At 53.5% G+C, this 21,707-nt stretch overlaps 1 protein-coding gene across 2 annotated transcripts; it reads left to right on the top strand.

The window, feature by feature from the left end:
* SAPCD1 (suppressor APC domain containing 1) lies at positions 1–21,444 on the top strand. 2 transcript variants are annotated; one of them, XM_075583265.1, is made up of 4 exons: positions 1–2,800; positions 8,881–9,002; positions 19,619–19,753; positions 21,067–21,444. In XM_075583265.1, exons 1-4 carry the CDS (start codon positions 2,260–2,262, stop codon positions 21,235–21,237), a joined length of 969 nt encoding a protein of 322 aa, XP_075439380.1. In that variant the 5' UTR covers positions 1–2,259; the 3' UTR covers positions 21,238–21,444. The 2 variants fall into 2 exon arrangements, with proteins under 2 accessions (XP_075439380.1, XP_075439381.1); XM_075583266.1 differs by lacking the exons at positions 1–2,800; positions 8,881–9,002 and adding an exon at positions 14,802–15,538 and having other exon boundaries at positions 21,067–21,426.
* Positions 21,445–21,707: the final 263 nt, after the last annotated feature.

Here is a 21,707-nt window from a genome sequence, read left to right on the forward strand (position 1 = left end):
AGAGAATAGTGTGTGTTAGAGAGAGAGCAGAGAGAATAGTGTGTTAGAGAGAGAGAGAGCAGAGAGAATAGAGTGTGTTAGATAGAGAGCAGAGAGAATAGAGTGTGTTAGAGAGAGAGAGCAGAGAGAATAGTGTGTGCTAGAGAGAGAGCAGAGAGAATAGTGTGTTAGAGAGAGAGAGAGAGAGAGCAGAGAGAATAGAGTGTGTTAGAGAGAGAGCAGAGAGAATAGAGTGTGTTAGAGAGAGAGCAGAGAGAATAGTGTGTGTTAGAGAGAGAGCAGAGAGAATAGTGTGTTAGAGAGAGAGAGCAGAGAGAATAGTGTGTTAGAGAGAGAGAGAGCAGAGAGAATAGTGTGTTACAGAGAGAGAGAGAGCAGAGAATAGAGTGTGTTAGCGAGAGAGAGCAGAGAGAATAGAGTGTGTTAGAGAGAGAGCAGAGAGAATAGTGTGTGTTAGAGAGAGAGCAGAGAGAATAGTGTGTTAGAGAGAGAGAGCAGAGAGAATAGAGTGTGTTAGAGAGAGAGAGAGCAGAGAGAATAGTGTGTTACAGAGAGAGAGAGCAGAGAATAGAGTGTGTTAGCGAGAGAGAGCAGAGAGAATAGAGTGTGTTAGCGAGAGAGAGCAGAGAGAATAGTGTGTTAGAGAGAGAGAGGAGAGAGAATAGTGTGTGTTAAAGAGAGAGCAGAGAGAATAGTGTGTTAGAGAGAGCAGAGAGAGCAGAGAGAGAGAGTGAGAAGATAGAAGAGTGTGTTAGAGAGAGAGCAGAGAGAATAGTGTGTGTTAGAGAGAGAGAAGATAGAATAGAGTGTGTTAGAGAGAGAGCAGAGAGAATAGTGTGTGTTAAAGAGAGAGCAGAGAGAATAGTGTGTTAGAGAGAAAGAGAGCAGAGAGAATAGAGTGTGTTAGAGAGAGAGCAGATAGAATAGAGTGTGTGTGTGAGAGAGAGAGAGAGAGAGAGAGAGAGAGAGAGAGAGAGAGAGAGAGATAGATAGAGAGAGAGAGAGAGAGAGAGAGAGAGAGAATAGAGTGTGTTAGAGAGAGCGGGGGAAAGAAGTTAGGAATTGAGAGGGAGATGAGAAAGGAGGCGTAATACAGATATCGGTATTACAATAATACAGACATATAATATACACACATATATTTACATTCAACCGCAGGTAAGAAATATATATACACACATGTATTAGACAGACAGACAGATAGATAGATTGATAGATAGATAGATAGATATATTGATAGATAGATACACAGAGATAGATAGATAGATAGATAGATAGATAGATAGATAGATAGATAGATAGATAGATAGATAGATAGATAGATAGAAAGATAGATAGATAGCTAAGATAGATAGATACACAGAGATAGATAGATAAGATAGATATAGATAGATTAGATATATAAATAGATAGGATAGATAAATAGAAAAATAGATAGATAGATACACAGAGATAGATGGATACACAGAGATAGATAGATAAGATAGACAGATAGATAGATACACAGAGATAGATAGATAAGATAGACAGATAGATAGATACACAGAGATAGATAGATAGATAGATAGATAGATAGATAGATATAGATAGATTAGATATATAAATAGATAGTATAGATAAATAGATAGATAGATACACAGAGATAGATGGATACACAGAGATAGATAGATAGCTAAGATAGATAGATAGATAGATAGATAGATAGATAGATAGATAGATAGATAGATAGATAGATAGATAGATAGATAGATAGATAGATAGATAGATAGATAGATAGATAGATACGATAGATAGACAGACAGACAGACAGACAGACAGATACGATAGATAGATAAATAGATAGATAGATAGACAGATAGATAGATAAGATAGATTGATAGATTGATAGATTGGTACACAGAGATAGATAGATAGATAGATAGATAGATAGATAGATAAGATAGATAATAGATAGATATAGATAGATTAGATATATACATAGATAGGATAGATAAATAGATAAATAGATAGATACACAGAGATAGATGGATACACAGAGATAGATAGATAGATAGATAGATTAGATAGATAAATAGATAGATTAGATAGATGAATAGATAGAATAGATAAATAGATAGGATAGATACACAGAGATAGGTAGATAGATAGATTAGATAGATAGATAGATAAGATAGACAGATAGATACACAGAGATAGATAGATAGATAGATAGGATAGATACTGTAGATTAGATAGATAGATAGATATAGAGGGGCTATTATGAGCTCCCTCCTCCCCCCCGGCCCCCCTCTTGCCCCCGGCCCCCCCCTCGCCCATGGCCCCCCCCTTGCCCCCGGTCCCCCCCTCGCCCCCGGCCCCCCTCTTGCCCCCGGCCCCCCCCTCGCCCCTGGCCCCCCTCTTGCCCCCGCCCCCCCCCTTGCCCCCGGCCCCCCCCTTGCCCCCGGCCCCCCCCTCGCCCCTGGCCCCCCTCTTGCCCCCGGCCCCCCCATTGCCCCCGGCCCCCCCCTTGCCCCCGGCCGCCCCCTCGCCCCCGGCCCCTCCCGAGGTTTCCTGCGCAGTCTGCGGGTCCTGTACCGGATCCTGGAGGAGGAGGGAGGGGGGCGGGTGCACGTGCGGGACATCGAGGGTCTGTGGGGGTGCGGGGAGCAGGGCGACGGGCCCAGCGTCCTCTCCGGGGTCCCGCAGGCGCTCAGACATGCGACGGCTTCCAGCGGGGGCTACCTGACCTTCCCCCGGCTAGTGAGGGGGCTAACGCAGGCGCTGAGAGCAGAAGACCCGCAAGAGACACACAGGAGGAAGGGTGAGTGTGAGGGAGCGACGCTCTGCGGGGGTCTCTGGCGGGGAAGGGGTTAACGAGGGAGTGACGCCCTGTGGGGGTCTCCAGCGGGGAAGGGGTTAACGAGGAGCGACGCCCAGCAGGGGTCTCTGGCAGTGAAGGGGTTAACGAGGGAGCAACGCTCTGCGGGTCTCTGGCAGGGAAGGGGTTAACGAGGGAGCGACGCTCTGCAGGTCTCTGGCAGGGAAGGGGTTAATGAGTGAGCGGCGCTCTCCGGGGGTCTCTGGCGGGGAAGGGGTCAACGAGGGAGCGACGCTCTGCGGGGGTCTCTGGCGGGGAAGGGGTTAACGAGGGAGCGACGCTCTGCGGGCATCTCTAGCGGGGAAGGGGTTACAGAGGGAGCGACGCTCTGCGGGTCTCTGGCGGGGAAGGGGTTAACGAGGGAGCGACGCTCTGCTGGTCTCCGGCAGGGAAGGGGTTGATGAGGGAGCGACACTCTGCGGGTCTCTGGCAGGGAAGGGGTTAATGAGGGAGCGACGCTCTGCGGGTCTCTGGCAGGGAAGGGGTTAACGAGGGAGCGACGCTCTGCGGGTCTCTGGAGGGAAAGGGGTTAACGAGGGAGCGACGCTCTGCGGGTCTCCGACAGGGAAGGGGTTAACGAGGGAGCGACGCTCTGCGGGTCTCCGGCAGGGAAGGAGTTAACGAGGGAGCGACGCTCTGCGGGTCTCCGACAGGGAAGGGGTTAACGAGGGAGCGACGCTCTGCGGGTCTCCGGCAGGGAAGGAGTTAACGAGGGAGCGACGCTCTGCGGGTCTCCGGCAGGGAAGGAGTTAACGAGGGAGCGACGCTCTGCGGGTCTCCGGCAGGGAAGGGGTTAACGAGGGAGCGACGCTCTGCGGGTCTCCGGCAGGGAAGGGGTTAATGAGGAAGCGATGCTCTGCGGGTCTCCGGCAGGGAAGGGGTTGATGAGGGAGCGACGCTCTGCGGGTCTCTGGCAGGGAAGGGGTTAACGAGGGAGCGACGCTCTGCGGGTCTCTGGAGGGAAAGGGTTAACGAGGGAGCGACGCTCTGCGGGTCTCCGACAGGGAAGGGTTAACGAGGGAGCGACGCTCTGCGGGTCTCCGGCAGGGAAGGAGTTAACGAGGGAGCGACGCTCTGCGGGTCTCTGGCAGGGAAGGGGTTAACGAGGGAGCGACGCTCTGCGGGTCTCCGGTAGGGAAGGGGTTAACGAGGGAGCGACGCTCTGCGGGTCTCTGGCAGGGAAGGGTTAACGAGGGAGCGACGCTCTGCGGGTCTCCGGCAGGGAAGGGGTTAACGAGGGAGCGATGCTCTGCGGGTCTCTGGTCTGACACTCTCGTATCATAACGCTCTTTAATCTGCACCATCTGTCTGTACTAAGCTGTATACGGAGAGGAGGGAGGGAGGGAGGGAGAGAAGAGAAGAGAGGGAGGGAGATTGAGGGGGGGGGTGGAGGAGAAGATAGGGAGAGAGAGAGTGGGGGGAGAGAGGAGAAGAGAGGGAGGGAGAGAGAAGGGGGGGAGAGAGGAGAAGAGAGAGAGGGAGAGAGGAGAAGAGAGGGAGAGAGGAGAAGAGAGGGAGTGAGAGAGGAGAAGAGTGGGAGGGAGAGAGAGGGGGGGAGGGAGGAGAAGATAGGGAGAGAGAGTGGGGGGAGAGAGGAGAAGAGAGGGAGGGGGAGAGAGGGGGAGCGAGGAGAAGAGTGGGAGGGAGAGAGAGGGGGGGAGGAGAAGAGAGGGAGAGAGAGTGGGGGGGGGGGAGAGAGGAGAAGATAGGGAGAGTGAGTGGGGGGAGAGGAGAAGAGAGGGAGAGAGAGGGGGGAGAAGAGAGAGGAGAAGAGAGGGAGGGAGAGAGTGGGAGGGGGAGAAAGAGATGGAGAGAGTGAGGGGGAGGGAGAAGATAGGGAGAGAGAGTGGGGGGGGGAGAGAAGAGAGGGATGGAGAGAGAGTGCGGGGGAGAGAGTGGGGGGAGGGAGAGAGAAAAAAGAGAGGAAAGGAGAGAGTGGGGTGGGGGAGAAAGAGATGGAGATGGGGGAGAAAGATGGAAGGGGAGAGAATGAGATGCAGAGAGGGGGAGAAAGATGGAGAGAGGGGGGAGAAAGATGGAGAGAGGGGGGAGAAAGATGGAGAGAGGGGGGAGAAAGGTGGAGAGAGGGTGGAGAAAGATGGAGAGAGGGGGAGAAAGATGGAGAGAGGGGGGAGAAAAGAGATGGAGAGCGGGGAGAAAGAGATGGAAAGGGGGAGAAAGATGGAGAGAGGGGGAGAAAGATATGGAGAGAGTGGGAGAAAGATGGAGAGAGGGGGAGAAAAATGGAGAGAGGGGGAGAAAGATGGAGAGAGGGGGAGAAAGATGGAGAGAGGAGTGAGAAAAGAGATGGAGAGAGGGGGAGAAAGATGGAGAGAGGGGGAGAAAGATGGAGAGGGGGGGAAAGATATGGAGAGAGGGGGGAGAAAGATGGAGAGAGGAGGGAGAAAGATAGAGAGAAGGGGAGAAATAGATGGAGAGAGGGGGGAGAAAAGTGATGGAGAGAGATGGGAGAAAAGAGATGGAGAGAGGGGGGAGAAAGATGGAGAGGGGGGAAAGATATGGAGAGAGGGGGGAGAAAGATGGAGAGAGGAGGGAGAAAGATAGAGAGAAGGGGAGAAATAGATGGAGACAGGGGGAGAAATAGATGGAGAGAGGGGGGAGAAAAGAGATGGAGAGAGGGGGAGAAAAGAGATGGAGAGAGGGGGGAGAAAAGAGATGGATAGAGGGGGGGAGAAAAGAGATGGATAGAGGTGGGAGAAAAGAGAATGGGAGAGGAGAAAAAAAGAAAAAGAGGGGAAGTGGGGGAGAGAAAGTAGGAGACAGTGGAGAGGGGGCAGTCGAGAGATGGGAAGTGGGGGAAAGAGGGAGGAAAGAGAGGGGAATAAAGGGTGTGGGAGAGAGCTGGGTGGGGGGTAGAGATGGGAGGGGGGTAGAGAGATGGAAGGGGTGGATAGAGAGGGGAGGGAGAGATGGGAGGGGTAAGAGAGAGTGATGGGGGAGAAAGAGAGATGGGGGAGAAAGAGAGTGATGGGGGGAGAAAGAGAGAGATGGGGAGAAAGAGAGAGATGGGGGAGAAAGAGATGGGAAGGGGTGGAGAGAGATGGGAGGGGGTAAGAGAGAGATGGGGGAGGGGAGAAAGAGATGGGGGGAGAAAGAGATGGGAGGGGGAGAGAGAGATGGGAGGGGTAAGAGAGAGATGGGAGGGGGAGAGAGAGATGGGGGAGAAAGAGATGGGGGAGAAAGAGATGGGGGAGAGATGGGAGGGGATAAGAGAGAGATGGGAGGGGGTAAGAGAGAGAGAGATGGTGGACAAAGAGATGGGGGGGAGAAAGAGATGGGGGAGAAAGAGATGGGAGGGGGAGAGAGATGGGAGGGGGTAAGAGAGAGATGGGAGGGGGAGAAAGAGATGGGGAGAAAGAGATGGGGGAGAAGAGAGAGATGGGGAGAAGAGAGAGATGGGGGGAGAAAGAGATGGGAGTGGGTAAGAGAGAGATGGGGGAGAAGAGATGGGGGAAGAAAGAGAGAGATGGGGGGAGAAAGAGATGGGAGGGGTAAGAGAGAGATGGGGGAGAAAGAGATGGGGGGGAGAAAGAGATGGGAGGGGGAGAGATGGGAGGGGGTAAGAGAGAGATGGGAGGGGGTAAGAGAGAAATGGGAGGGGGAGAGAGAGATGGGAGGGGGAGAGCGAGTGGGGAGAAGAGATGGGGGGGGGGGAGAAAGTGATGGAAGGGGAGAGAGAGATGGGAGGGGGAGAGAGAGATGGGGGAAATGAGATGGGGGGAGAAGATATGGGAGGGGGAGAGTGAGATGGGAGGGGGTTAGAAAGAGATGGGGGGAGAAAGAGATGGGAGGGGTGGAGAGAGATGGAGGGGGTAAGTGAGAGATGGGAGGGGGAGAGAGAGATGGGGGAGAAAGAGATGGGGGGGGGAAAGAGATGGGGGGAGAAAGAGATGGGGAGGGGGAGAGAGAGATGGGAATGGGAGGAGAGAGATGAGGGAAAGAGATGGGGGGAAGAGATAGGAGGTTAGAGAGATGGGGGGGGGAGCGAGATGTTGGGGGAGAGAGATGGAGGGAGAGAGATATGGGAGGGGGAGAGATAGGAGGGGAAGAGAGATAGGAGGGTGGAGAGAGAGCTGGAGGGGGAAAGCTGGCTCTGCCAGCCCTAGAGGTGCCAGGTTCTGTATACCCCCCTGTGCCAGCCCTAGAGGTGCCAGGCTCTGTATACCTCCCTGTGCCAGCCCTAGAGGTGCCAGGCTCTGTATATCCCCCTGTGCCAGCCCTAGAGGTGCCAGGCTCTGTATATCCCCGTGCCAGCCCTAGAGGTGCCAGGCTCTGTATATCCCCCTGTGCCAGCCCTAGAGGTGCCAGGCTCTGTATATCCCCCTGTGCCAGCCCTAGAGGTGCCAGGCTCTGTATATCCCCCTGTGCCAGCCCTAGAGGTGCCAGGCTCTGTATATCCCCCTGTGCCAGTCCTAGAGGTGCCAGGCTCTGTATATCCCTCTGTGCCAGCCCTAGAGGTGCAAGCTCTGTATATCCCCCTGTGCCAGCCCTAGAGGTGCCAGTCTCTGCATATCCCCCTGTGCCAGCCCTAGAGGTGTCAGGCTCTGTATATCCCCCTGTGCCAGCCCTAGAGGTGTCAGGCTCTATATATCCCCCTGTGCCAGCCCTAGAGGTGCCAGGCTCTGTATATCCCCTTGTGTCAGCCCTAGCGGTGCCAGGCTCTGTATATCCCCCTGTGCCAGCCCTAGAGGTGCCAGGCTCTGTATATCCCCTGTGCCAGCCCTAGAGGTGCCAGTCTCTGCATATCCCCCTGTGCCAGCCCTAGAGGTGCCAGTCTCTGCATATCCCCCTGTGCCAGCCCTAGCGGTGCAGGCTCTGTATATCCCCCTGTGCCAGCCCTAGCGGTGCCAGGCTCTGTATATCCCCCTGTGCCAGCCCTAGAGGTGCCAGTCTCTGCATATCCCCCTGTGCCAGCCCTAGAGGTGTCAGGCTCTGTATATCCCCCTGTGCCAGCCCTAGAGGTGTCAGGCTCTATATATCCCCCTGTGCCAGCCCTAGAGGTGCCAGGCTCTGTATATCCCCTTGTGTCAGCCCTAGCGGTGCCAGGCTCTGTATATCCCCCTGTGCCAGCCCTAGAGGTGCCAGGCTCTGTATATCCCCCTGTGCCAGCCCTAGAGGTGCCAGTCTCTGCATATCCCCCTGTGCCAGCCCTAGAGGTGCCAGTCTCTGCATATCCCCCTGTGCCAGCCCTAGCGGTGCCAGGCTCTGTATATCCCCCTGTGCCAGCCCTAGCGGTGCCAGGCTCTGTATATCCCCCTGTGCCAGCCCTAGCGGTGCCAGGCTCTGTATATCCCCTGAGCCCTGATATGAAAATTACATTTCAGCGGAACAGATGTGGTGTTTATAAGACGGGAGCAGATGGAGAAACATTAATTACACAGCAAGATATCAAGCCTCTTATATAAAGAACATCCCCTCACAGCCTGACGTGCCCCTTCCTATGGGGGAACCCTGTTATAAGAACACCCCCTTATAAGAACATCTCCTCACAGCCCTGACGTGCCCCTTCCTATGGGGGAACCCCTGTTATAAGAACACCCCCTTATAAGAACATCTCCTCACAGCCTGACGTGCCCCTTCCTACGGGAGAACCCCTTTTATAAGAACACCCCCCTTATAAGAACATCTCCTCACAGCCCTGACGTGCCCCTTCCTATGGGGGGGATCCCTGTTATAAGAACACCCCCCTTATAAGAACATCTCCTCACAGCCCTGACGTGCCCCTTCCTATGGGGGGATCCCCTGTTATAAGAACACCCCCCTTATAAGAACATCTCCTCACAGCCCTGACGTGCCCCTTCCTATGGGGGGGATCCCTGTTATAAGAACACCCCCCTTATAAGAACATCTCACAGCCTGACGTGCCCCTTCCTATGGGGGGATCCCGTTATAAGAACACCCCCATTATAAGAACATCTCCTCACAGCCCTGATGTGCCCCTTCCTATGGGGGGGAACCCTGTTATAAGAACACCCCCTTATCTGCATGTATCTCTCTCCTAGGTATAAAAGGTGTCACACGATCTCACAGCATCAACAGTGACGTCACCTCGACCCCGCGTCACGCACGCCACGCTGACCTCACGCGGCGTCACACACTGACCAGCGGCATCAATTACCACACGGTAACTACAACTGCAATGCATTCTGGGCCCCGTATTCCCGATCGCTCTCTGGTTCTGGATTTGCAATGCATTCTGGGCCCCGTAGTCCCTATCGCTCTCTGGTTCTGGATTTGCAATGCATTCTGGGCCCTGTAGTCCCTATCGCTCTCTGGTTCTGGATTTGCAATGCATTCTGGGCCCTGTAGTCCCTATCGCTCTCTGGTTCTGGATTTGCAATGCATTCTGGGCCCTGTAGTCCCTATCGCTCTCTGGTTCTGGATTTGAAATGCATTCTGGTCCCCGTAGACTTGAACTCTCACCGGTTCTGGATTTGCAATGCATGCTGGGTCTGGATTTGCAATGCATTCTGGGTTGGGTTGCCAGGTGGCTTCTCCAAAAATACTGGACACAATGGTGAAAGGTGCGACAAGCTTGAGACACACGCACACGCTTGAGACATACACAAACACACACATACACACTCCTCTCTCCCCACTCCATGCTGTTTCCTCCTCTCCTTGACACCACCCCCAGGCTCCTGACACCTCCTCCTGAGGAACGAGGAAGCTGCCCAACCCCCTAGCAGCAGCCCTGCTCTCTCCCTGCTCAGGGAAATCCCCCCCAAGCCGGTCAGGTCCCTATGTCCAGAGAGGTAATACCGGTATACACATACACGCCCAGAGAGGTAATACCGGTATACACATACACGCCCAGAGAGGTAATACCGGTATACACATACACGCCCAGAGAGGTAATATCGGTATACACGTACACGCCCAGAGAGGTAATACCGGTATACACATACACGCCCAGAGAGGTAATACCGGTATACACATACACGCCCAGAGAGGTAATACCGGTATACACATACACGCCCAGAGAGGTAATACCGGTATACACATACACGCCCAGAGAGGTAATACCGGTATACACATACACGCGCAGAGAGGTAATACCGGTATATACATACACGCCCAGAGAGGTAATACCGGTATACCATACACGCGCAGAGAGGTAATACCGGTATACACATACACGCCCAGAGAGGTAATACCGGTATATACATACACGCCCAGAGAGGTAATACCGGTATACACATACACTCCCAGAGAGGTAATACCGGTATACACATACACGCCCTTAGAGGTAATACCGGTATACACATACACGCCCAGAGAGGTAATACCGGTATACACATACACGCCCAGAGAGGTAATACCGGTATACACATACACGCGCAGAGAGGTAATACCGTTATATACATACACGCCCAGAGAGGTAATACCGGTATACACATACACTCCCAGAGAGGTAATACTGGTATACACATACACGCCCAGAGAGGTAATACCGGTATACACATACACGCCCAGAGAGGTAATACCGGTATACACATACACGCGCAGAGAGGTAATACCGGTATACACATACACGTCCAGAGAGGTAATACCGGTATACACATACATGTACAGAGAGGTAATACCGGTATACACATACACGCGCAGAGAGGTAATACTGGTATACACACACACACACCCAGAGAGGTAATACCGGTATACACATACACGTCCAGAGAGGTAATACCGGGTATACACATACATGTACAGAGAGGTAATACCGGTATACACATACACACCCAGAGAGGTAATACCGGTATACACATACACGCCCAGAGAGGTAACACCGGTATACACATACACGCCCAGAGAGGTAATACCGGTATACACATACACACCCAGAGAGGTAATACCGGTATACACGTACACGCCCAGAGAGGTAATACCGGTATACACATACACGCCCAGAGAGGTAATACCGGTATACACATACACGCCCAGAGAGGTAATACCGGTATACACATACACGCCCAGAGAGGTAATACCGGTATACACATACACGCCCAGAGAGGTAATACTGGTATACACATACACGCCAGAGAGGTAATACCGTATACACATACACGCCCAGAAAGGTAATACCGGTATACACGTACACGCTCAGAGAGGTAATACCGGTATGCACGTACACGCCAGAGAGGTAATACCGGTATACACATACAGGCCCAGAGAGTTAATACCGGTATACACATACACACCCAGAGAGGTAATACCGGTATACACATACACGTACAGAGAGGTAATACCGGCATACTCATACACACCCAGAGAGGTAATACCGGTATACACATACACGCCCAGAGAGGTAATACCGGTATACACATACACGCCCAGAGATGTAATACCGGTATACACATACACGCCCAGACAGGTAATACCGGTATACACATACACGCCCAGAGAGGTAACACCGGTATACACATACACGCCCAGAGAGGTAATACCGGTATACACACATACACGCCCAGAGAGGAAATACCGGTATACACATACACGTCCAGAGAGGTAATACCGCTATACACATACACGACCAGAGAGGTAATACCGGATACATACATGTCCAGAGAGTTAATACCGGTATACAAATACACGTCCAGAGAGGTAATACCGGTATACACATACACACCCAGAGAGGTAATACCGGTATACACATACACACCCAGAGAGGTAATACCGGTATACACATACACGCTCAGAGAGGTAATACCGGTATACAAATACACGCCCAGAGAGGTAATACCGGTATACACGTACACGCCCAGAGAGGTAATACCGGTATACACGTACACGCCCAGAGAGGTAATACCGGTATACACATACACGCCAGAGAGGTAATACCGGTATACACATACACGCCCAGAGAGGTAATACCGGTATACACATACACGCCCAGAGAGGTAATACCGGTATACACATACACGCCCAGAGAGGTAATACCGGTATACACATACACGCCCAGAGAGGTAATACCGGTATACACATACACGCCCAGAAAGGTAATACCGGTATACACGTACACGCTCAGAGAGGTAATACCGGTATGCACGTACACGCCCAGAGAGGTAATACCGGTATACACATACAGGCCCAGAGAGTTTAATACCGGTATACACATACACACCCAGAGAGGTAATACCGGTATACACATACACGTACAGAGAGGTAATACCGGCATACTCATACACACCCAGGGAGGTAATACCGGTATACACATACACGCCCAGAGAGGTAATACGGTATACATACACGCCCAGAGAGGTAATACCGGTATACACATACACGCCCAGAGAGTAATACCGGAATACACATACACGCCCAGAGAGGTAATACCGGTATACACATACACGCCCAGAGAGGTAATACCGGTATACACATACACGTCCAGAGAGGTAATACCGGTATACACATACACGCCCAGAGAGGTAATACCGGTATACACATACACGTCCAGAGAGGTAATACCGGTATACACATACATACCCACAGAGGTAATACCGGTATACACATACATATCCAGAGAGATAATACCGGTATACACATTTATGTCCAGTATTACCTCTCATTTTCATTTTTTACTGATCTTCTCTTGCATTAAACGGGCAATGGATGGAAGGGAAGTAAACATAATTATGCCCCTTTACAAAGCACTAGTAAGACCACACCTTGAATATGGAGTACAATTTTGGGCACCAATCCTAAGAAAAGACATTATGGAACTAGAGAGAGTGCAGAGGAGAACCACCAAATTAATAAAGGGGATGGACATTCTAACTTATGCGGAGAGGCTAGCTAAATTTGATTTATTTACATTAGAAAAGAGGCGTCTAAGAGGGGATATGATAACTATATACAAATATATTCGGGGACAATACAAGGAGCTTTCAAAAGAACTGTTCATCCCACGGGCAGTACAAAGGACTCTGGGCCATCCCTTAAGGTTGGAGGAAAGGAGATTTCACCAGCAACACAGTAAAGGGTTCTTTACAGTAAGGGCAGTTACAGTGTGGGATTCATTACCCATGGAGACTGTGATGGCAGATACAATAGATTTGTTCAACAAAAAGTTTGGACATCTTTTTAGAAAGGAAAGGTATACAGGGATATACCAAATAAGTATACATGGGAAGGATGTTGATCCAGGGATTAATCCGATTGCCAATTCTTGGAGTCAGGAAGGAATTTATTTTCCCTTATGAGATAACATTGGATGATATGACTCTGGGGTTCTCTGTTTAGCTTCCTCTGGATCAATAAGTAAGTATAGATATAGGATAAAGTATCTGATGTCTAAAGTTAGCATAGGTGGAACTTGATGGACGTACGTCTTTTTTCAACCTCATCTACTATGTAACTATGTAACTACAATGTAACTATGTAACTACTATGTAACTATGTAACTATGTAACTACTATGTAACTATGTAACTACAATGTAACTATGTAACTATGTTAGGGAAATACTTTGATCTGGGAATTGCTAATGTCAGTAAACTCTTTCCAAAACGTCACACCTGTCTCTTGTCACCCCCCCTCCCCCTCCCTCTCTCCTCTCTCTCTCCCCCTCTCTCCTCCCTCTCTCCCCCTCCTCCCTCTCTCTCTCCCCCTCCCTCTCTCTCTCCCCCCCTCCCTCTCTCTCCCCCCCTCCCTCCCCCTCCTCCTTTTCTCTCTCCCACCTCCTCCCTCTCTCTCTCCCCCCTCCCTCTCTCTCCCCCCTCCCTCTTTCTCTCCCCCCCTCCCTCTCTCTCTCTCCCCCCCTCCCTCTCTCTCTCCCCCCTCCCTCTCCCCACTCCCTCTCCCCCCCCTCTCTCTCTCTCTCTCTCTCTCTCTCCCCTCCTCCCTCTCTCCCCGCCCTCCTCCCTCTCTCACCCCCCCTCCTCCCTCTCTCTCGCCCCCCTCCTCCCTCTCTCTCGCCCCCCTCCTCCCTCTCTCTCTCCCTCCTCCTCCCTCTCTCTCTCCCCAATCCTCTCTCTCTCTCCTCCCCCTCCTCCCTCTCCCTCCACCCCTCTCTCTCCCCCATCCTCCCCCCTCTCTCTCCCCCCTCCTCCCCTCTCTCTCCACCTCCTCCTCTCTCTCCCCCCGTCTCTCCCCCTCCCTCTGTAAAACCCTCTTATTCTCTGTGCCTCCATCCCAGCAGAGAGACAGAAGGGAAGCACAGAGGACAGAGAGGAGAGGGAGGGGGGGGGGAGAGGGGAGAGAAACAGTGATAGGGACAGTGAGTGAGATAGAGAGATGAGGGAGTGTCAGCTCTGTGCGCACACGCGCATACTTCTCTATTCACACGGGATTGGGAGAAGCAGCCAGACAAGTCTGTACTCACTGTGCTATCCCAGCCAGAGAGGGGGAGAGAGGCAGAGTGAGGGAGAGTGAGAGGGGGGCAGAGGGGGAGAGAGGCAGAGTGAGGGAGAGTGAGAGGGGGGCAGAGGGGGGCAGAGGGCCAGAGTGAGGGGGAGTGAGAAAGAGGGAGTGAGAGAGGGGGGGAGAGAGGAGAGTGAGGGGGGGCAGAGGGGGCCAGAGGGGGAGAGGGGGCCAGAGAAGGAGGGAGTGAGAGGGGGGGGAGTTAGAGAGAGAGGGGGGGATAGGGGGGAGAGAGGAAGAGGGGGCAGAGAGAGGGGGGAGACAGAGGGGGAGTGAGAGGGGGGCAGAGAGGGGGAGTGAGAAGGAGGGAGTGAGCGAGAGAGGGGGGAGAGGGGTAGAGAGGAAGAGGGGGCAGAGAGAGAGAGAGAGAGAGAGCAGAGAGGAGGAGAGAGGGAAGAGGGGGCAGATAGAGGAGGGAGGGTGGAAGAGAGGGGGGAAGAGAGAGAAGGGGAGAGAGGAAGAGGGGGCAGAGAGGGGGAGAGGGGAAGAGGGGAAGAGGGGGCAGAGAGAGGCAGAGAGAGGGGGAGTGAGGAAGAGGCCGAGGGTGCAGAGAGAGAAGAAAGGTGAGAGTGAATAGAAGGGGAGAGAAACATACAGGTACACACACAGACACACAGACACACAGGTACACAGACACACAGGTACACAGACACACAGGTACACAGACACACAGGCACACAGACACACAGGTACACAGACACACAGGTACACAGACACACAGGTACACAGACATACAGGTACACAGACACACAGGTACACACACAGACACACAGGTACACAGACACACAGGTACACAGACACACAGGCACACAGACACACAGGTACACAGACACACAGGTACACAGACACACAGGTACACAGACACACAGGTACACAGACACACAGGTACACAGACACACAGGTACACAGACATACAGGTACACAGACACACAGGTACACAGACACACTGGTACACAGACACACGGGTACACAGACACAGACACACAGGTACACAGACACACAGGTACACAGACACACAGACACACAGGTACACAGACACACAGGCACACAGACACACAGGCACACAGACACACAGGTACACAGACACACAGACACACAGGTACACAGACACACAGGTACACAGACACACAGGCACACAGACACACAGGCACACACACACACACAGAGACACACACACACACACACACACACACACACACAGGTGTATACACGCAGGTATTCACGCCTTTCCCCTATGGCTGTTCACGCTGCATACAGCGTCCTTATCCTCCCCCTGCACAGAGAGGCGCTGACCTTCTACCTGTGGGTGAGGAACTGCTAGGGCTAGTATATGAGTAAAGGGGGGGGGGGGGGGTGTTATCCATCTATCCATGTATCTGTCTGTCTGTCTGTCTATCTGTCTATCAGTCTGTCTATCTGTCTGTCTACGTATCTATCTGTCTATCTATCCATGTATCTGTCTGTCTGTCTATCTGTCTGTCTACGTATCTATCCATGTATCCGTCTATCCATGTATCTGTCTGTCTGCCTGTCTATCTGTCTGTCTACGTATCTATCTGTTTGTATCTATCCATCTGTCTATCTGTCTGTCTGTCTACGTGTCTACGTGTCTATCTGTCTGTCTACGTATCTATCTGTCTGTCTGTCTACGTATCTATCTGTCTGTCTGTCTACATATCTATCTGTCTATCTATCCATCTGTCTATCTGTCTGACTGTCTGTCTACGTATCTATCTGTCTGTCTGTCTGTCTGTCTATGTACCTATCTGTCTGTCTGTCTGTCTGTCTGTCTGTCTGTCTACGTATCTATCTGTTTGTATCTATCCATCTGTCTATCTGTCTGTCTGTCTATGTGTCTACGTGTCTATCTGTCTGTCTACGTATCTATCTGTCTGTCTGTCTACGTATCTATCTGTCTGTCTGTCTGTCTACATATCTATCTGTCTATCTATCCATCTGTCTATCTGTCTGACTGTCTGTCTACGTATCTGTCTGTCTGTCTACGTATCTATCTGTCTGTCTGTCTGTCTACGTATCTATCTGTCTATCTGTCTATCTATCCATCTGTCTATCCATCTGTCTATCTGTCTATCCATCTGTCTGTCTGTCTGTCTGTCTATCTGTCTTGTCTGTCTGTCTGTGTGTGTATCTATGTCTGTGTGTGTGTGTCTGTCTGTTTCTATCTATCTATATCTATCTAATCCTCTCTATAGAACAAATACCCCAGTCTTGTTATATCTGTCAGACTCAGCACTAACTTATTGCACATACATGTATACACTGCCCTCTCTGCTATTCCTGTACTGACCCCCCCCACACACACAGCTCTGTCACTGCACCTCCATCCTGCCCTGCAGCCCTCTCTGCTATTTTTGTACTGACCCCCCCACACACATAGCTCTGTCACTGCACCTCCATCCTGCCCTGCAGCCCTCTCTGCTATTTTTGTACTGACCCCCCCACACACACAGCTCTGACACTGCACCCCATCCTGCCCTGCAGCCCTCTCTGCTATTCCTGTACTGACCCCCCCACACACACAGCTCTGTCACTGCACCTCCATCCTGCCCTGCAGCCCTCTGCTATTTTTGTACTGACCCCCCCACACACACAGCTCTGACACTGCACCCCATCCTGCCCTGCAGCCCTCTCTCCTATTCCTGTACTGACCCCCCCACACACAGCTCTGTCACTGCACCTCCATCCTGCCCTGCAGCCCTCTCTGCTATTCCTGTACTGCCCCCCCCCCCACACACAGCTCTGTCACTGCACCTCCATCCTGCCCTGCAGCCCTCTCTGCTATTCCTGTACTAACCCCCCCACACAGCTCTGTCACTGCACCTCCATCCTGCCCTGCAGCCCTCTCTGCTATTCCTATACTGACCCCCCCCCCCACACACACACAGCTCTGTCACTGCACCTCCACCCTGCCCTGCAGCCCTCTCTGCTATTCCTGTACTGACCCCCCCCCACACACACACACAGCTCTGTCACTGCACCTCCATCCTGCCCTGCAGCTCTCTCTGCTATTCCTGTACTAACCCCCCCCCACATACACACACAGCTCTGTCACTGCACCTCCATCCTGCCCTGCAGCCCTCTCTACTATTCCTGTACTGACCCCCCCCCACACACACACAGCTCTGTCACTGCACCTCCATCCTGCCCTGCAGCCCTCTCTGCTATTCCTGTGCTGACCCCCCCCCCCCCACACACACACAGCTCTGTCACTGCACCTCCATCCTGCCCTGCAGCCCTCTCTGCTATTCCTGTACTAACCCCCCCACACACTGCTCTGTCACTGCACCTCCATCCTGCCCTGCAGCCCTCTCTGCTATTCCTATACTGACCCCCCCCCCCACACACACACAGCTCTGTCACTGCACCTCCACCCTGCCCTGCAGCCCTCTCTGCTATTCCTGTACTGACCCCCCCCACACACACACACAGCTCTGTCACTGCACCTCCATCCTGCCCTGCAGCTCTCTCTGCTATTCCTGTACTAACCCCCCCACACACACAGCTCTGTCACTGCACCTCCATCCTGCCCTGCAGCCCTCTCTGCTATTCCTGTGCTGACCCCCCCCCCAAACACACACAGCTCTTTCACTGCACCTCCATCCTGCCCTGCAGCCCTCTCTGCTATTCCTGTACTGACCCCCCCCACACACACAGCTCTGTCACTGCACCTCCATCCTGCCCTGCAGCCCTCTCTGCTATTCCTGTACTGACCCCACCACACACACACAGCTCTGTCACTGCACCTCCATCCTGCCCTGCAGCCCTCTCTTCTATTCCTGTACTGACCCCCCCTCCACACACACACAGCTCTGTCACTGCACCTCCATCCAGCCCTGCAGCCCTCTCTGCTATTCCTGTACTGACCCCCCACCACACACACACAGCTCTGTCACTGCACCTCCATCCTTCCCTGCAGCCCTCTCTGCTATTCCTGTACTGACCCCCCCCCCCCACACACAGCTCTGTCACTGCACCTCCATCCTGCCCTGCAGCCCTCTCTGCTATTCCTGTACTGACCCCCCCCCCCCACACACAGCTCTGTCACTGCACCTCCATCCTGCCCTGCAGCCCTCTCTGCTATTCCTGTACTGACCCCCCCCCCACACACAGCTCTGTCACTACACCTCCATCCTGCCTGCAGCCCTCTCTCCTATTCCTGTACTGACCCCCCCACACACAGCTCTGTCACTGCACCTCCATCCTGCCCTGCAGCCCTCTCTGCTATTCCTGTACTGACCCCCCCACACACAGCTCTGTCACTGCACCTCCATCCTGCCCTGCAGCCCTCTCTGCTATTCCTGTACTAACCCCCCCACACAGCTCTGTCACTGCACCTCCATCCTGCCCTGCAGCCCTCTCTGCTATTCCTATACTGACCCCCCCCACACACACACAGCTCTGTCACTGCACCTCCACCCTGCCCTGCAGCTCTCTCTGCTATTCCTGTACTAACCCCCCACACACACAGCTCTGTCACTGCACCTCCATCCTGCCCTGCAGCCCTCTCTGCTATTCCTGTACTGACCCCCCCCCCCCCACACACACAGCTCTGTCACTACACCTCCATCCTGCCCTGCAGCTCTCTCTGCTATTCCTGTACTAACCCCCCACACACACAGCTCTGTCACTGCACCTCCATCCTGCCCTGCAGCCCTCTCTGCTATTCCTGTGCTGACCCCCCCCACACACACACACAGCTCTGTCACTGCACCTCCATCCTGCCCTGCAGCCCTCTCTGCTATTCCTGTACTGACCCCCCCCCCACACACACAGCTCTGTCACTGCACCTCCATCCTGCCTGCAGCCCTCTCTGCTATTCCTGTACTGACCCCACCACACACACACAGCTCTGTCACTACACCTCCATCCTGCCCTGCAGCCCTCTCTGCTATTCCTGTACTGTCCCCCCCTCCACACACACAAGCTCTGTCACTGCACCTCCATCCTGCCCTGCAGCCCTCTCTACTATTCCTGTACTGACCCCCCACCACACACACACAGCTCTGTCACTGCACCTCCATCCTGCCCTGCAGCCCTCTCTGCTATTCCTGTACTGACCCCACCACACACACACAGCTCTGTCACTGCACCTCCATCCTGCCCTGCAGCCCTCTCTGCTATTCCTGTACTGACCCCCCCCCCACACACACACAGCTCTGTCACTACACCTCCATCCTGCCCTGCAGCCCTCTCTGCTATTCCTGTACTGACCCCCCCCACACACACACAGCTCTGTCACTGCACCTCCATCCTGCCCTGCAGCCCTCTCTGCTATTCCTGTACTGACCCCCCCCCCCCCACACACACACACAGCTCTGTCACTGCACCTACAGCCTCCTCAGCTCATCTTCACTCTCTGTTGCAGCTGCGTCATATGAAGGAGTTAGAGCAGGAGCGCGATGCTCTGCTTGACGGGCTGCAGCTGACAGAGAGAGCGCGGGAATGGTACAGGGACAGGCTACTCGAGACGGAACAGCAGAGGCAGCTGCAGTGTGCGGAGGTAACCTGTCTCTCTGTGTGACCTCGTCACCCCCCCCCCTCGTGCTCTGCCACTGTCTCTCTGTGTGACCTCGTCACCCCCCCCCCTCGTGCTCTGCCACTGTCTCTCTGTGTTACCTCGTAACCCCCCCTGTGCTCTGCCACTGTCTCTGTGTGTGACCTCGTCACCCCCCTGTGCTCCGCCACTGTCTCTCTGTGTGACCTCGTCACCCCCCCCCTCGTGCTCTGCCACTGTCTCTCTGTGTGACCTCGTCACCGCCCTGTGCTCCGCCACTGTCTCTCTGTGTGACCTCGTCACCCCCCCCCTCGTGCTCTGCCACTGTCTCTCTGTGTGACCTCGTCACCCCCCTGTGCTCCGCCACTGTCTCTCTGTGTGACCTCGTCACCCCCCCCCCCTGTGCTCTGCCACTGTCTCTCTGTGTGACCTCGTCACCCCCCTGTGCTCCGCCACTGTCTCTCTGTGTGACCTCGTCACCCCCCCCCGTGCTCTGCCACTGTCTCTCTGTGTGACCTCGTCACCCCCCTGTGCTCCGCCACTGTCTCTCTGTGTGACCTCGTCACCCCCCCCCCCGTGCTCTGCCACTGTCTCTCTGTGTGACCTCGTCACCCCCTCTCTTGTGCTCTGCCACTGTCTCTCTGTGTGACCTCGTCACCCCCTCTCTTGTGCTCTGCCACTGTCTCTCTGTGTGACCTCGTCACCCCCTCTCTTGTGCTCTGCCACTGTCTCTCTGTGTGACCTCGTCACCCCCCGTGCTCTGCCACTGTCTCTCTGTGTGACCTCGTCAACCCCTCTTTTGTGTTCTGCCACTGTCTCTCTGTGTGACCTCGTCACCCCCTCTCTTGTGTTCTGCCACTGTCTCTCTGTGTGACCTCGTCACCCCCTCTCTTGTGCTCTGCCACTGTCTCTCTGTGTGACCTCGTCACCCCCTCTCTTGTGCTCTGCCACTGTCTCTCTGTGTGACCTCGTCACCCCCTCTCTTGTGTTCTGCCACTGTCTCTCTGTGTGACCTCGTCACCCCCTCTCTTGTGCTCTGCCACTGTCTCTCTATGGGACCTCAGTCAGTCCCTTCCTCCTGTGCTCTGCCTCTTTCTCTGTGTGAACTTGGTCACTCCCTGCCCTCCTGTGCTCTGCTGCTGTCTCTCTGTGTGACCTTGGTCACTCCCCCCCTCCTCCTGTGCTCTGCTGCTGTCTCTCTGTGTGACCTCGGTCACTCCCCCCTCCTCCTGTGCTCTGCTGCTGTCTCTCTGTGTGATCTTGGACACTCCCTGCCCTCCTGTGCACTGCCACTGACTCTCCTCTCTCTCTCTTTTTAGGACCCGCCCCCTCCTCTTCTAGGCTCGTCCCTATTGGTGCAAATCCAGGAGGTCAACAGAATCCTGAGTGACCTTATGACCTCTTCAGAAAAGGTGCCACTGACCCTATTACCTTATAGGAATCCCCTGTGTGAGACTCCCTCTTATCCCATCACAGGGAGGCACCGCTGACCCTATTACCTTATAGGAATCCCGTGTGTGTGACGCCCTCTTATCCCATCACAGGGAGGCACCGCTGTCCCTATTACCTTATAGGAATCCTGTGTGTGAGACGCCCTCTTATCCCATCACAGGGAGGCACCGCTAACCCTATTATCTTATAGGAATCCTGTGTGTGAGACGCCCCCTTATCCCATCACAGGGAGGCACCGCTGACCCTATTATCTTATAGGAATCCCCTGTGTGTGACGCCCTCTTATCCCATCACAGGGAGGCACCGCTGACCCTATTATCTTATAGGAATCCTGTGTGTGAGACACCCTCTTATCCCATCACAGGGAGGCACCGCTAACCCTATTATCTTATAGGAATCCCCTGTGTGTGATGCCCTCTTATCCCATCACAGGGAGGCACCGCTGACCTTATTATCTTATAGGAATCTCCTTTGTGTGACGCCCTCTTATCCCATCACAGGGAGGCAC

The sequence above is a fragment of the Ascaphus truei genome, unplaced genomic scaffold (genome assembly GCF_040206685.1).
Source record: "Ascaphus truei isolate aAscTru1 unplaced genomic scaffold, aAscTru1.hap1 HAP1_SCAFFOLD_306, whole genome shotgun sequence".
Lineage (NCBI taxonomy): Eukaryota > Metazoa > Chordata > Amphibia > Anura > Ascaphidae > Ascaphus > Ascaphus truei.

Excerpts from the sequence above, each read along its gene's own strand:
- SAPCD1 (XM_075583265.1), top strand. The coding sequence starts at position 2,260 with ATGAGCTCCCTCCTCCCCCCCGGCCCCCCTCTTGCCCCCGGCCCCCCC. Across the intron at positions 9,003-19,618 it reads GCGGCATCAATTACCACACG|CTGCGTCATATGAAGGAGTT; the intron begins GTAACTACAACT and ends TCTCTGTTGCAG. Across the intron at positions 19,754-21,066 it reads GGCAGCTGCAGTGTGCGGAG|GACCCGCCCCCTCCTCTTCT; the intron begins GTAACCTGTCTC and ends CTCTCTTTTTAG.